Source organism: Mytilus galloprovincialis, chromosome 3 (assembly GCF_965363235.1).
Source record: "Mytilus galloprovincialis chromosome 3, xbMytGall1.hap1.1, whole genome shotgun sequence".
NCBI classification, from domain to species: Eukaryota; Metazoa; Mollusca; class Bivalvia; order Mytilida; family Mytilidae; genus Mytilus; species Mytilus galloprovincialis.
In genome coordinates this window covers 36,373,371-36,386,504 of record NC_134840.1, presented here as the reverse complement: position 1 = coordinate 36,386,504, position 13,134 = coordinate 36,373,371, and the positions used below count along the sequence as shown (strand labels likewise).

At 31.8% G+C, this 13,134-nt stretch overlaps 1 protein-coding gene across 1 annotated transcript in view; it reads left to right on the top strand.

The window, feature by feature from the left end:
* LOC143067832 (N-acetylated-alpha-linked acidic dipeptidase 2-like) overlaps positions 1-2,863 on the top strand; it is a 30,645-nt gene extending 27,782 nt beyond the window's left edge. Inside the window, exons 17-18 of the mRNA XM_076241410.1 lie at positions 914-1,006; positions 2,288-2,863. Of these exons, the coding sequence (XP_076097525.1) occupies positions 914-1,006; positions 2,288-2,510 (316 nt within the window). The 3' untranslated portion in view covers positions 2,511-2,863. The remainder of the gene's footprint in view (positions 1-913; positions 1,007-2,287) is intronic.
* Positions 2,864-13,134: the final 10,271 nt, after the last annotated feature.

Genomic DNA, 13,134 nt, shown 5'->3' with positions numbered 1-13,134 from the left:
TTTACACCAGACGCGCGTTTCGTCTTCAAAAGACTCATCAGTGACACTCGAATCAAAAAATGTTAAAAGGCCAAATAAAGTACGAAGTTGAAGAGCATTGAGGACCAAAAATCCTAAAAGTTTTGCCAAATACAGCTAAGGTAATCTATTCCTGAGGTAGAACAGCCTTAGTATTAGATTAGGTAAAAGGTTTTATTCAGTAAATGTTATCGAATATATTGTAAATTCTGATAGACAATCAAATTAGCTTCAATTATAAACTAAGCTAACAGTAGTATGCCGCTGTTCAAAGTCATAACTATAGTAATAAATTGAGAGAAAACAAGTCTGGGTTACATCTAAAACCGAGGAAAACACATGCCCTATCAGGGGAAAACAAGAAAACAACAGAAAACAGAAGTGCAGCATACAACAAACGACAATATTTGTTATGAGAAAAAAATTGCTGATACAATGGTATATAAAAAACCACATAGACATACATAATTATCCTTTAAAACATATGATGAGGTCACAGCAAATCAAGACTTCTTGAGTGAAGGATGCATAGGTTTGAAGGATTACTTTTAATTTGTTATTTATGATTCTAATGAACTTACAAAAAATTATAAGATTTTGATTATTTTGAAATATTCAACTGGTTTAAAAGATTAGAGTGTTAATGTTGGTACAGTATTTTTTGATACATTTTTTCATTTCTTCTGAAAAAAATATGTACATTCCGTTTCAAATTCCATTTTGTCTGGGTATTTTAACGATGACACGTTTCAGTTCTGCTGATATGTTTTGACTTTACAACATCTTCTATGGTGGATAGTTCGTCTTGTTGGTGCCCATACCACATCCCATTTTTGTTTCTTAAAATAGATTGAATTTGATATCAAATATATTTATTTGACATGTGTTATTTCAGTCCACTAGCAGTCCGGCATATAAACGACCAGTTAATTTTGTTTGAAAGATCCTTCTTAGATCCACAGGGTCTTCCGGGACGTCCGTATGCTAGGTAAATTTATACAATTAATAGTATTCTATGTGTAAATGTTTACTTATATTATTTCATTGCAAATTATGGAAAACTATTTTTTTTTATCTTCAAACTAGGTTTTCTTTCTTTTAAATTAAGTTAGATCGGAATAGTAAAATAGCAGAAAACCTTTGGTTTAGATCTTCCATAAAATAAACAACGTTTGAGAGAGGTAGGATTGTAATATGATTTTTAAAAAAGTTTCTTTCCAAAAAGACCATTATGTGTTCGATACTTATTATTATTATTTATCTTTCAATGTACAACTTATGTTTTGTTTGTTTGATTTTTCCTCTTCAATGTAGACATTTAAGTTGAAATTACTCAGATAATCTAATTTTATTTAGGAATATGTTGTAATTAAAAAAAAAATCTAGTAAGACAAAAGTCTCATGACCCTTATTTTATCATTTTGTTTCACGCTCGACACGTTTAGTGCAGCTCACCTGTACTTCCTCTTATGTTAAGCGCTCTCACGTTTACAAATATTGACAAATTTATGTCAAAGGATTATATCATCAATGTTTAATCAATTTTTTTTTTTTAAGTAATGAGATTTGTAAAGATATTAATATTAGGAAAAATTGCATTGAAAGAGCCCTTACGTGTCTGAATCGCTGGAGTACTACAGTAACAATGGTTGCTGTATCTATATAAATAGGATGCAAACATTTATTCAACACTCTGTCTCTGATGAAGGTCCCTTTTGGACCAAAACCGGTCAGGCTATGAAACATCACCAGGTACTGTTAATTATGTGCATTGGCATATACGACATTTTCTACCGCTGATACACATGAATAAAGTGGCTTCTACTGACGAAAGTTCCATCTGGAGCTAATGTGTTTGGAGACCTCTTATGTCAGTACACCTTTCCTATATTACCTATAGTGTAAAAATTACTTGATTGATTGCTGATAACTTAATATTGGATATCATGGATAGAAATTTGTGTTCAAGTCAAAGAGTTGTTGCAGTGTGCATGAACATTCACAGAACGAGACTAGTCTTCAGATTTATAGTTTTTAGTTCAACCGGACGTGGGTGTGTATTCATACATCCAACATAGCCATAGGCCTTGAAAATAGAAAATGATGGCGAGAATTTGTCCCTTACCCTTACAAACTGCGTTATATCGGAGATATGTGCATCCTTCGTCTTCAGTTAAAATCCTTTGATTTGATTCGTCCTTGAAAAGGAGAGATTTCATGCTCAAACTCGATCAAATTTGTTTGTTATTTATTAACTTTATATCCCCAGGCATGTTCTGTTTGCCGAGAGCCAGGTTAACACCTATGCTGGTAGTAGTTTCCCAGGATTGGTGGATTCATTGTTTGAAATCGAAAAAGACCCGGATCAAAAAGGACGATGGAATATTGTTAAGAAACATTTTTCAGTCATTTTATTTACTATAGAATCAGCCACTTCCACTTTAAGAGATGTAACAAAATTTATGCCAGTATTTATTAAAGATAGATCGTGATTATTAAGTACGGTGGTTTTATTGTAAGTTTTTTATTAAATTTCTTATAAATATTGATTACTCATTGTAAACAGAAAATAGATAGCTTTAAAAAAAACTATTTTCCAGTATTGTGATTTTACTTCCAGAAACCAGAATGTTGTCAAAGCTCATTTTGATACCATGATTTTATATTTTTGCTGGTTTTTTTTATCATATTTTCTTGCTTTAATTGAGTGAAAAATAAAATACGTCATCAATAAATTAATGAATGTAGTAGACATTTCTCGTTTATAAACATGGGGAAAAACTGAAGGATGCATGCGTCATATATGTACATGTATATCATTCATTAATAAATTATTCTATTACCAGTTTGATTTTGTTTGTTCTTTTACCAAACTGTTCTTTTTAAATAAATAAAAAGATACAAGGGAAGCAGTCAAAACTATAAGTCGGAGTAAGACAGACAACACTATGGCTTAAAACCAAATAGTAGCAAAGAGGAAAAGGAACCGTCAAAAAAACACTCAAAAGGAATCTAGCGGATTTAGAGTCAGAATTAGAGGACAAACCTTTTCTGCCATGGCTCTGTCAGTTTGTTTTTTTACGTATGATTTTGAATACTTTTTTGGTATGTTTCGGACCTCTTTTAAGTTATATTGTAAAAATATCTTATAAGAATGAACTAGCTTTCGTGAAAAAAAATGCACAGATAGCAAACGTATAGAAATTGTATGTGTTAAAATCGATATCCGATATTTCCCTACCCCGGAGAAGTTAGAGTCACGATAAGTTTAAGCATTTTTTTACGAAATATAGACACTTGTCTGTTATGAAAGTACTAAACATTGGATATCCACACCAGTGATCACTGTTTCATAGGGTGCTATTATATGTAGCATTTTGTACAGCAAATTTTGCAAACAATGGCTTGAAAAAAAAAATGGTATAAGCTTGGAATAGTATACTATACTAGGAAAAGGTAATTCTTCCATTAAACAGTTTGTTCTGGATAAAATTGCGGCCTACTTCAAAAAATAATTATTTTAAACTATCATTTCCTATAGGTATATGTCCTATCTGATACAAAAACCGTATTCATAAATGGGATTGCAAAACATAACTATATGGTTAATCATTACATCTAAACGTTTTTATACCCTCTTAATTGTCCATCCGTGCAGATACATGATATGGCGCATATAACCATAGGTAATCTTTGGTTTTCATGAAATATCGTATTTACCCTGAGTATTTACCAAAATAATGACATATAATACAAGAAGGATCACGTCGTTACTACAAAACTGACTGAATGCAAGGCAGTAATCACATTGTCCAGATTGATCAAAACAAATAAAATATAGTTATGTCCTAATTTCAATAGCTACTTGTCTGAGCTTATTGGGAAAAGCCATATTACAACAATAGAAAGAAATTCAAAACAGTGTGGCTGTGGCCATTGATTGACACATTAAATTCATCCATTGACTGGGACAATTTAGGTGAACGTTTGTATGTAACGACCACTGCTCACTATGTACTTTTTAAAGACACTTAAACTATTGGGTCACCAAAGGTTCTCAACACCTTAAAGTAATTCGAAAAATTAATCAGAAATAACACAATGTTTTGATTTATATCAATTATATAAATCAAAACATAAAGGTTATTCCTGATTAATTTTCGAATTATTTTATAATTAAAGGCGTTAAGAAACCTTTGGTGACCCCACACTTTAAATGTCTATCGTAGGTACGTCGTGAACAGTGGTCGTTACAGACAAACGTTCACGTAAATTGTCCCAGTCAATGGATGAATTTAATGTGTCAATCAATGGTCACAGCCACACTGTTTTGAATTTCATTCTATGTCTAATCTAACCTCAACCAAGGTAACAGGAAGGAACTGGAATCACCTCTTTACTAAGCAACCGTCACAATTTGGTTATAGACCTTTTCAACAATTGTCTACACCTACAGTTGAGCACGACTACGACAGGTAAGATGTGACGGGTCATCTCAAAAATAAAAATTGAAAATTATAATAGTTTCGGTCACTGTTGATTTTATTGCGTGAAATTTACTTGATTAGCAATGATACAACTTTCCAACAGAGTCCAAATATGGATTTTTAATTTAGAATGAAGAAAAGGATTAATTTTACGGTAAATAAAAACTTTAAATGAAAGAAAATAAAAAAAAACAGCGGCCTCTGATTGACTAAAAATAATCAAATATAATGGAGAAATTATAATGTCAAAATATCAGATAATTTACTAAAACTTCTACCGTATCAAGGACGTACAAATTACTAACATTTTTGGACTTGTTTCAGGCCCACAAAACATACGACGAGGTTTAACTAGTCTAATTGGATCCAAAATCTGCCTTATGTATTGTCATAGATTAAGAAAAAGAATCATAAGTACGAAAACATAGAAAAAGGTTACAAAACCAAGGCTATGTCAAGCAAAAGAGAACTACAGAAACATTTTTTGACCCGTTGACAACAAAATTAAATAAAGCAATGACAGTGTAATATATAAAACCAACGATATTTGATCAACATGGACCCTATTAAACTTCACTGCTAAGCAATTCCCGCTTATTGTAAGAAAACCAGAGGTCATTTCCAAGAACTGCCCAGTGGGGAATGACACTACAATAAAGAGACAATGTATGTTATTTTCGGGACACGTCCATTATATTGGTCAATCAGTTCGTGAGGACGACCATATAACTAGACGAGGGATAACCTAAGTCATTGGAGTCCAAATCTCTGCTTAGCACTGTCTAAAAAGAATTTGCAATGACAACAAGCTCTGCATTAAATAACGTGTTGAAATATAAATTCCATACGCAGGTATGTAATGCTTACATGATTTCACATCGGAAAGAGAAGTCAATTACACCCCCTTCCCAATTCATCAAGGAAATAAATTAGCGTTAACAATGAAGTGGCGTAGTTCCTTGTTGATAAAAGTTACGATGTGATATTTTCCTTTGACCTTTCAAAACAATATGTGTTTACCCCTCCCGAAATTGAACCAGTAAATCGGGTAAAGTTGAGATCGGTTGGAAAACACCAAGCCAACCGTGTTTAAAAAAGTGTGTAACGGACGGACAATAGTTCAGTAATTATTTTTCAGACGTTCTCATAAATTTTTACAAAAACATTTACATAATATTATACAAATTTTCTTGTTATTGGCATGCGGCATAATCTTAAACTTGAAGAGAAAGATGATCAGGATGCGGAATGATTTCAGTAATATTTTTAATCAATTCAACGTGAAATATCGTGTTAATATATGAAATAAGAATATAACATAACAGAGAAATATATCTATTTGTTTTTGTTTGATATATCTTATGTAGCTATATAAACCGCCAAATCGAATCTATATACGTAGTGATTAGCAGATTGCTTCTGTATTTGAGACGACCCCTCCATTTTACCTGTAAACTTTAGGTGCCGAGAGTTGTTGAAAAGGTCTATTAGTACCTCGACTATACCTACTAATGACACCTATCTCTTTAATATGTCATATGAGTCGACATTCATTAACCTGGCAACGTCATAATCTTTATTTATTTCGTTCGTATCGGAGGCAAACTTATCGGTTCCAAAGACAAACTTGATATCTTCGTCAATGTCTGAAGGCATAACATTTTGTATATATATATACAATGGCATACTGTAAAACATGGTATGATACGATGGTATGGTATGTGTTATGGTATGATGGTGTGGTACAAATACCATCATGGTATGGTATGATGGTATGGTACAAATTACTATACCATGGTACAAATTATTATACCATGGTATGAAGTATGGTATGGTTTTTCAAAAGAGGAAATTTTGAAAAGTTAATAGACCTATTCTTAAACAGGATTTCTGTTTTCTTTTCTTTTTTTTTTTTTTACCTATTCTAAAACAAACTTTTTTTTTCAATGAGAAACAGGGACAAGAATATTAATTTTTTGTTGAAAAACAATGTAAATTAAATATTCATTGGTGCAATTTTTCCAAGACATTTAGAATCAAAACAATTAATTTAGAAAAGAATTGCCCACATACATTTAAAAGCTGAGTCAGTTCTTTAGTTAGGATATTGACATACATTAAGCAAGTTAAGAACTTCATGAAGTTGTTAGCAAAAATTAAAATTGATAAAATCTTGATTTATTCTTGTACTTTCCTTGCCACCTAGTAAAACTATCATGCTGAAGAAAAAACAGCCAAAGTGAGGTTGGTGATTAGTTGTAGTTAGTAAGAATATAATCTGCTGTGATTGTAACTTTTATTCAATCCCAAAGGACTTTTTTATTGCTATTTTTTATTGCCAGCAAATAGTGTCACTTCTGAAAATGTCAAGAAAATCATTCTAGGGGTCTTCCTTCGAAGACAAAACCATTTTAGACATTGGGGGATGTTCCATATAACAAACAAAAATAACCGGCTTCCTGGTGCAAGATTTTTTCACTGTGTAAAAGACTTTATTTTTGCCTTGTACTGTTTTCTACTCTTTGGTCGGGTTGTTGTTTCTTTGACACATTCCCCATTTCCATTCTAAATTTTATGAAGGATTTACTATACTCAAAGACAGTTACATATATGCTGTTTATGTTACTCCTTTGAGGAAGCACCGTAAAGAAAGAAATGGACAGCAAATTTAATGTGATAAGTGGGAATCTTAAAATTCTTGTAAACAACAGGTACATGTAAGATCAGTTCTCATAGACAAATTATGTCCAAAAACACTTTAAGTGTCTAGTAACAGATTACAGGAATCCCATTTTCATAAAAACAGTAAACAACATTACAAATTTTAACAGAACAGATAACAGCCAGTGGGTTGAAAACAGTTAACAGTTTATTTATGTCTCAAATAACATTTAAAAACACAACGGCAAAAACAGGTTAACACAAAAAGGTATTGCCCCCTCCCTCTTATAGGTCATTATGTTGATCATTTTCTTATACGTATAGTTCAAAATCAGTCTACATATATAAAGGATACTACATCATTATATTAATCAGTATCATTGAGAAATTAGAACATATGGCAAATAGCCTTTTGGTTTGGTATAATATAACACAGATGTTTACATGTCTTCCTAAAACGTCCTGTTAAACAAGCCCATGACAGTTTTGACAAATCAAGCTCCGCTGTCAATGTATAAATACATTTGTTGAGAATCATTTTAGAAAATAATACATTTGAATTCGATGGAAAAATTTAATAAACAAATAATAGTTGCGGCAATTGGTGCAGTCCCTTCAGGGGAAATCTGTTATATTCTTAATCATGTTAATATATTCGAAATAATGAATCAAATACTTTCTGCATTACATAATATTCTATCATGGCAGATATGGGACAATATGTATTCATAATATTCGATGGAACATCAGATGAAATAATAGATTTTTTTCGTCTAGCAAATTATTATAACCCTTTATTAAAGTTCAAACGAAAAAATGTCGTTCTTCGATGTTGATTTAATTAAAGTTCAAATATTTACAACACATGGCAATTATAATTGACCTCGAAGGACATTTTAAAGAAACCTATTCTTATCTCTATCTGCACAGAAATAGCTGTCACTCTCAGCATGTATTAAAAAAAATCGAAATAAAGTTGTTTAATAAAATCTCACATAATAAAAAAAAAGACTCATTCCTTGGTTGATATTGTGTATTAACTTCCATAATGCACATTGTTTTTACATATAAATGAAGAAAACAAAATACACTCTACAACATGTGGTATCTATCAACTAACATAGTATTATATTAGTGACAGTTTAATCTGAAAGTATGGTGTTTTCTAATCCACATAGGAGATGCTTTCACCTTTAGTATTCACATTTTTAGTGCAATTTCTTGGCCATAGATGTAGACAGAATATACAACTGTTTAAAGGGTCGTATTTCAAAACAATATAAAAGTTGACCATTGACAGAAGGTAATGCAATAAAACTTTAACTGCATTATCTAGATTATAATCAAAAGATATGCAGTACTTCCCAAAATTTCAAAGAATAATTGACAGCCATTTGCAACGTGTCAGAACAGGACATTATTTATGTATTACTGAAAAATTATTACACCAGGGTTTTCGATATCACAAACTAGTCAAAATATTTACTAAATTTTATCATCGGTATAAGGACATCATTCGTAAATATAGCTCAACATGCAGACTTCTTATACGTTCAGGTATTTCACATCCAATTTTTTAAGGAAATATTCTTTATAAAATACAAAGGTGTCAGTATTCACCTCAAAAACTAACAAAACCTCTGAATAGACTTATTAAAAAGGGATATAGTTACGATACTGTTGTCAGGTCATTAAAGATTGCATATTTTGGCGTTAATATTGATTCACTTATTGGGTCTTTGCATCGGAACTAAACACATTTATTCAAAAACTAGTTGTTGGCATGACACGGGTTATGTTCTTCTCATATATGTTATGATGGTATGATACTAAACCCCTAACGGGAAGGATTGTGCCTGATGTTCATATGATGAAATCATAATCTTTCAGTCAGTTTAATTGAAGTCTGGAGCTGGCATGTCAGTTAACTGCTAGTAGTCTGTTGTTATTTATGTATTATTGTCATTTTGTTTATTTTCTTTGGTTACATCTTCTGACATCAGACTCGGACTTCTCTTGGACTGAATTTTAATGTGCGTATTGTTATGCGTTTACTTTTCTACATTGGCTAGAGGTATAGGGGGAGGGTTGAGATCTCACAAACATGTTTAACCCCGCCGCATTTTTGCGCCTGTCCCAAGTCAGGAGCCTCTGGCCTTTGTTAGTCTTGTATTATTTTAATTTTAATTTCTTGTGTACAATTTGGAAATTAGTATGGCGTTCATTATCACTGAACTGGTATATATTTGTTTAGGGGCCGGCTGAGGGACGCCTCTGGGTGCGGGAATTTCTCGCTACATTGAAGACCTGTTGGTGACCTTCTGCTGTTGTTTTTTTCAATGGTCGGGTTGTTGTCTCTTTGGCACATTCCCCATTTCCATTCTCAATTTTATTATATCTATCTTATCTTAACTTGATAGTTATCTGAGATGTTTAAATTGAGTTTTTCTCTTGTTTTCGGTTCACAGCTTTATACATGTAAGTGATAGTCTATCTAATTAAAAAAAATCGTATTTCATATTACCTAAATTATTTTTTTCAAAATTTCCTACTTCAAAAAATCATACCATGCTTCATACCATCAAGTTATACCATGGTATAATAATTTGTACCATGGTATAGGAATTCGTACCATGGTATAGTAATTTGTACCATACCATCATACCATACCACGGTACCATTCATTCATACCATGGTATAATGGTATTCGTAACATGCCATCATACCATAACACATACCATACCATCATACCATACCATGTTTTACAGTATGCCATATACAATGTACTTAAATACACATATATAAAATATACTGTAATACTATATTATTGATGTCTACTTCAAATGTATTAAAGATGCAGCTTTTTTCTCAGTTTAAAAGGGTCAAAACGAGTACATGCATATATATCTGGATAAAAGCTGTAAAATTACATACGTCATTCTAATTCTCTCACTTCTTTCTATTGTCTTCTTTATTGATGTATGACCTTCGAAATGTGTAAGTGCACTGGGGTAAAGCTGATGACCGTAACTGCATTCACGGTCATCCCAAGATGTCGGATGAAAAATTAGGTCAGTTTCTGTATTGTCTGTTAAAGTGTTTCTATATCATTTTCTTTACAAATCATACATTGAAACGATGTAAATTTATAAAAGAATCACTCGGAAATCACTAATTATTTCTGAGAAATGTGCATGAAACGGGAAATTCGATTTGAAAAAATCGCCAAGATGACCGTAAATCACAATCGAGATGACCGTAACAGAATCAGCGATTCATAACAAGGCTGACCGTAACTGCTTTTAAGATGACCGTAATTTGTAAATGATGACCGTAACTTTTAAAGGATGACCCTCAATTCTAAGAAATATCCGTATTTATATAACTATCTTTTTGTATCAAATGATTAATCGTGTTGGTATACACATATTAATATGAGAGTTTTATCCTATAGGTAGAAGAAAATAAGACGTGCTTCAAATGCAAAGATTACCATATGTATCTTTTTTACAGTAGAGTGTTTAATTTTTAAAATGAATTTGCCAAAAGACATGCAAATGAACAGGAAGGGAAAACATGCTACAAAAGCGCGATAAAATGACACCTTACAAGCATAGTGAAAAAAATGCGGTGCACAGTTCAACTGCTCGACATAAGATTTTTTTTTTGTTTCTGGGATTCCTTTTAATGACATATAATAAATACACATTTTTAAAAATGCCAAAAAAATGCATGTACACCCATTGATATTATATCGTCTTTCATTTTGTCGTGCAAATAAAATAACAGAAATATTTTGAAAATATCATTCGAATAAACTAGTGAAGGTGAGCTCCAGCAAAGTAGATCCTTAAAATAGTATTGTACGAAAAGCGTATCACAAGGCGGAACGTTGTCAATTTGTATATACAATGTATACAGAAATGTTATTCATACAGTCAGGATTCTACTTCTTTAAAATTATCTCCCCATTACGCCAGTTCATGCTCACAATCGTAGAAATGGAAGCCATTGTAGGGATGACGCTCTGCCAATTTTGCTCTTGAAAACTGATAAATTTATCCACATAGCACCATTACGATCCATCGTTATATGTCAGTTATATTTTAAAAGACAAATGTATCTACTAGCTAATGAGCATTAGTTAATGATCTTGTCTGCATTGATTCAACTTTAAAATATTGTCTGTTCGGATGTCAGATGGAATTTTTGAAAATTCTTAAGCATTTAAAAAAATTCTAATTAAATATTTCGTGGAAGGGCAGACTAAACAATTTTAGTGGTTGAAGATTATAAACCCTAGTTATCACACACAAGAAAATCATATTTTTTCGAAGATATCCATTTTCATCATCCAAATTAAAAGACTGTCGTCAAGTACTTTTAGAAAAAAAATAGCTATTCGAACACACCTACTCTGTTTTTGTGATTCATTAGATACATGTAGGTATCTCACTTGACCCATATATTTCATCTTTTCGTACTGTCATTTTTTTACGTTATAAAGTCAACCTGTTTTCGATACAATCGTTACCTGTTTTGGGGGAATTTTTTCTTGATTCACATAATGGAAGGGCAGACACGAAAATTTCTGAACTATAAGATTGATATGTTCTCCGTCCGTGATAAAAAAAAAATCGGAGGTTATGCATTTTCTACATCCAACTTATAGATACTATATATGAAAAAAAAGATGTGGTATTATTGCCAATGAGACAACTATCCAGAAAAGACCAAAATGACACAAACATTAACAATTATAGGTAACCGTAAGGCCTTTAACAATGAGCAAAGCCCATACCGCATAGTCAGCTATAAAAGGCCCCGATAAGAACCATGTCGTCGACTTGATATCTTATTGTTTTGCACTACTATGTAATAGATACATTGAAAACTTATGCAAATGGTGTTTTTTAAAATAAGAAAATTGTCGTTTTATTTGTTTCTATTAACTTTTTAGAATTTGTTACTATATCAAACATTACAGTTAACATTTATCGCTTTCTCGGACGATACACACAGAGCTTTGATTCTTTTGTTCTATTTCAAAAGTGTTTCCGCCTGCATATACCAAGACAAATTAAGATTTTAATCTGCTTCCTCTGGAACCATACACATGGGCTCGATTACCAAATATTCGTATGTATTATTAATGTTTTTAATGCTCCATTTATTGGCATTATGTTTTTCTGGTCTGTGCGTACGTTCGTCCGTTCGTCTGTTTGTTTGTCCAGCTTCAAGTTAAATAAAATTGAAACTTAGTACACATTTTCCCTATAGTATGATCTTTTTAATTCTAATGCCAAATTACAGTTTTATCCCATTTTCATAGTCCACTAAACATAGAAAATGATAGTGTAGATGAGGCATCCGTGTACTAGGGACACATTCATGTTTCTTCAAATTTTCGTCGTATCGCTGTCAATTAGTGTTAAAATTTTAACGTCGATATCAATAAATATTTCATTGTTTACGAGAAATATGCAATTTACTATCATTGTTATAAATCCTTAATATGGCCAACTATCTTATAGTTTAAAAAAAGAAATTTATGAAACATATTTATATCCGCTAACCGTGCCCCTATTGAGATCGACAAACTCAACAAAAAAGCTTTGAATACAATACGGATATTTCTTAGAATTGATGGTCATCCTATAAAAGTTACGGTCGTCCTATATAAATTACAGTCAGTCTTTACAAATTACGGTCATCCTTTACAAGTTACGGTCATCTTTTTACCAATCACGGTCATCCTTGTTTTATGTTACGGTCATCTTGAAAATATTTTGATTATGATTTACGGTCATCTTAACGATTTTTTCAAATCGAATTTCCCGTTTCATGCACATTTCTCGGAAGTAATTAGTGATTTTCGAGTGATTCTTTTATAAATTTACATCGTTTCAATGTATGATTTGTAAAGAAAATGATATAGAAACACTTAAACAGACAATACAGAAACTGA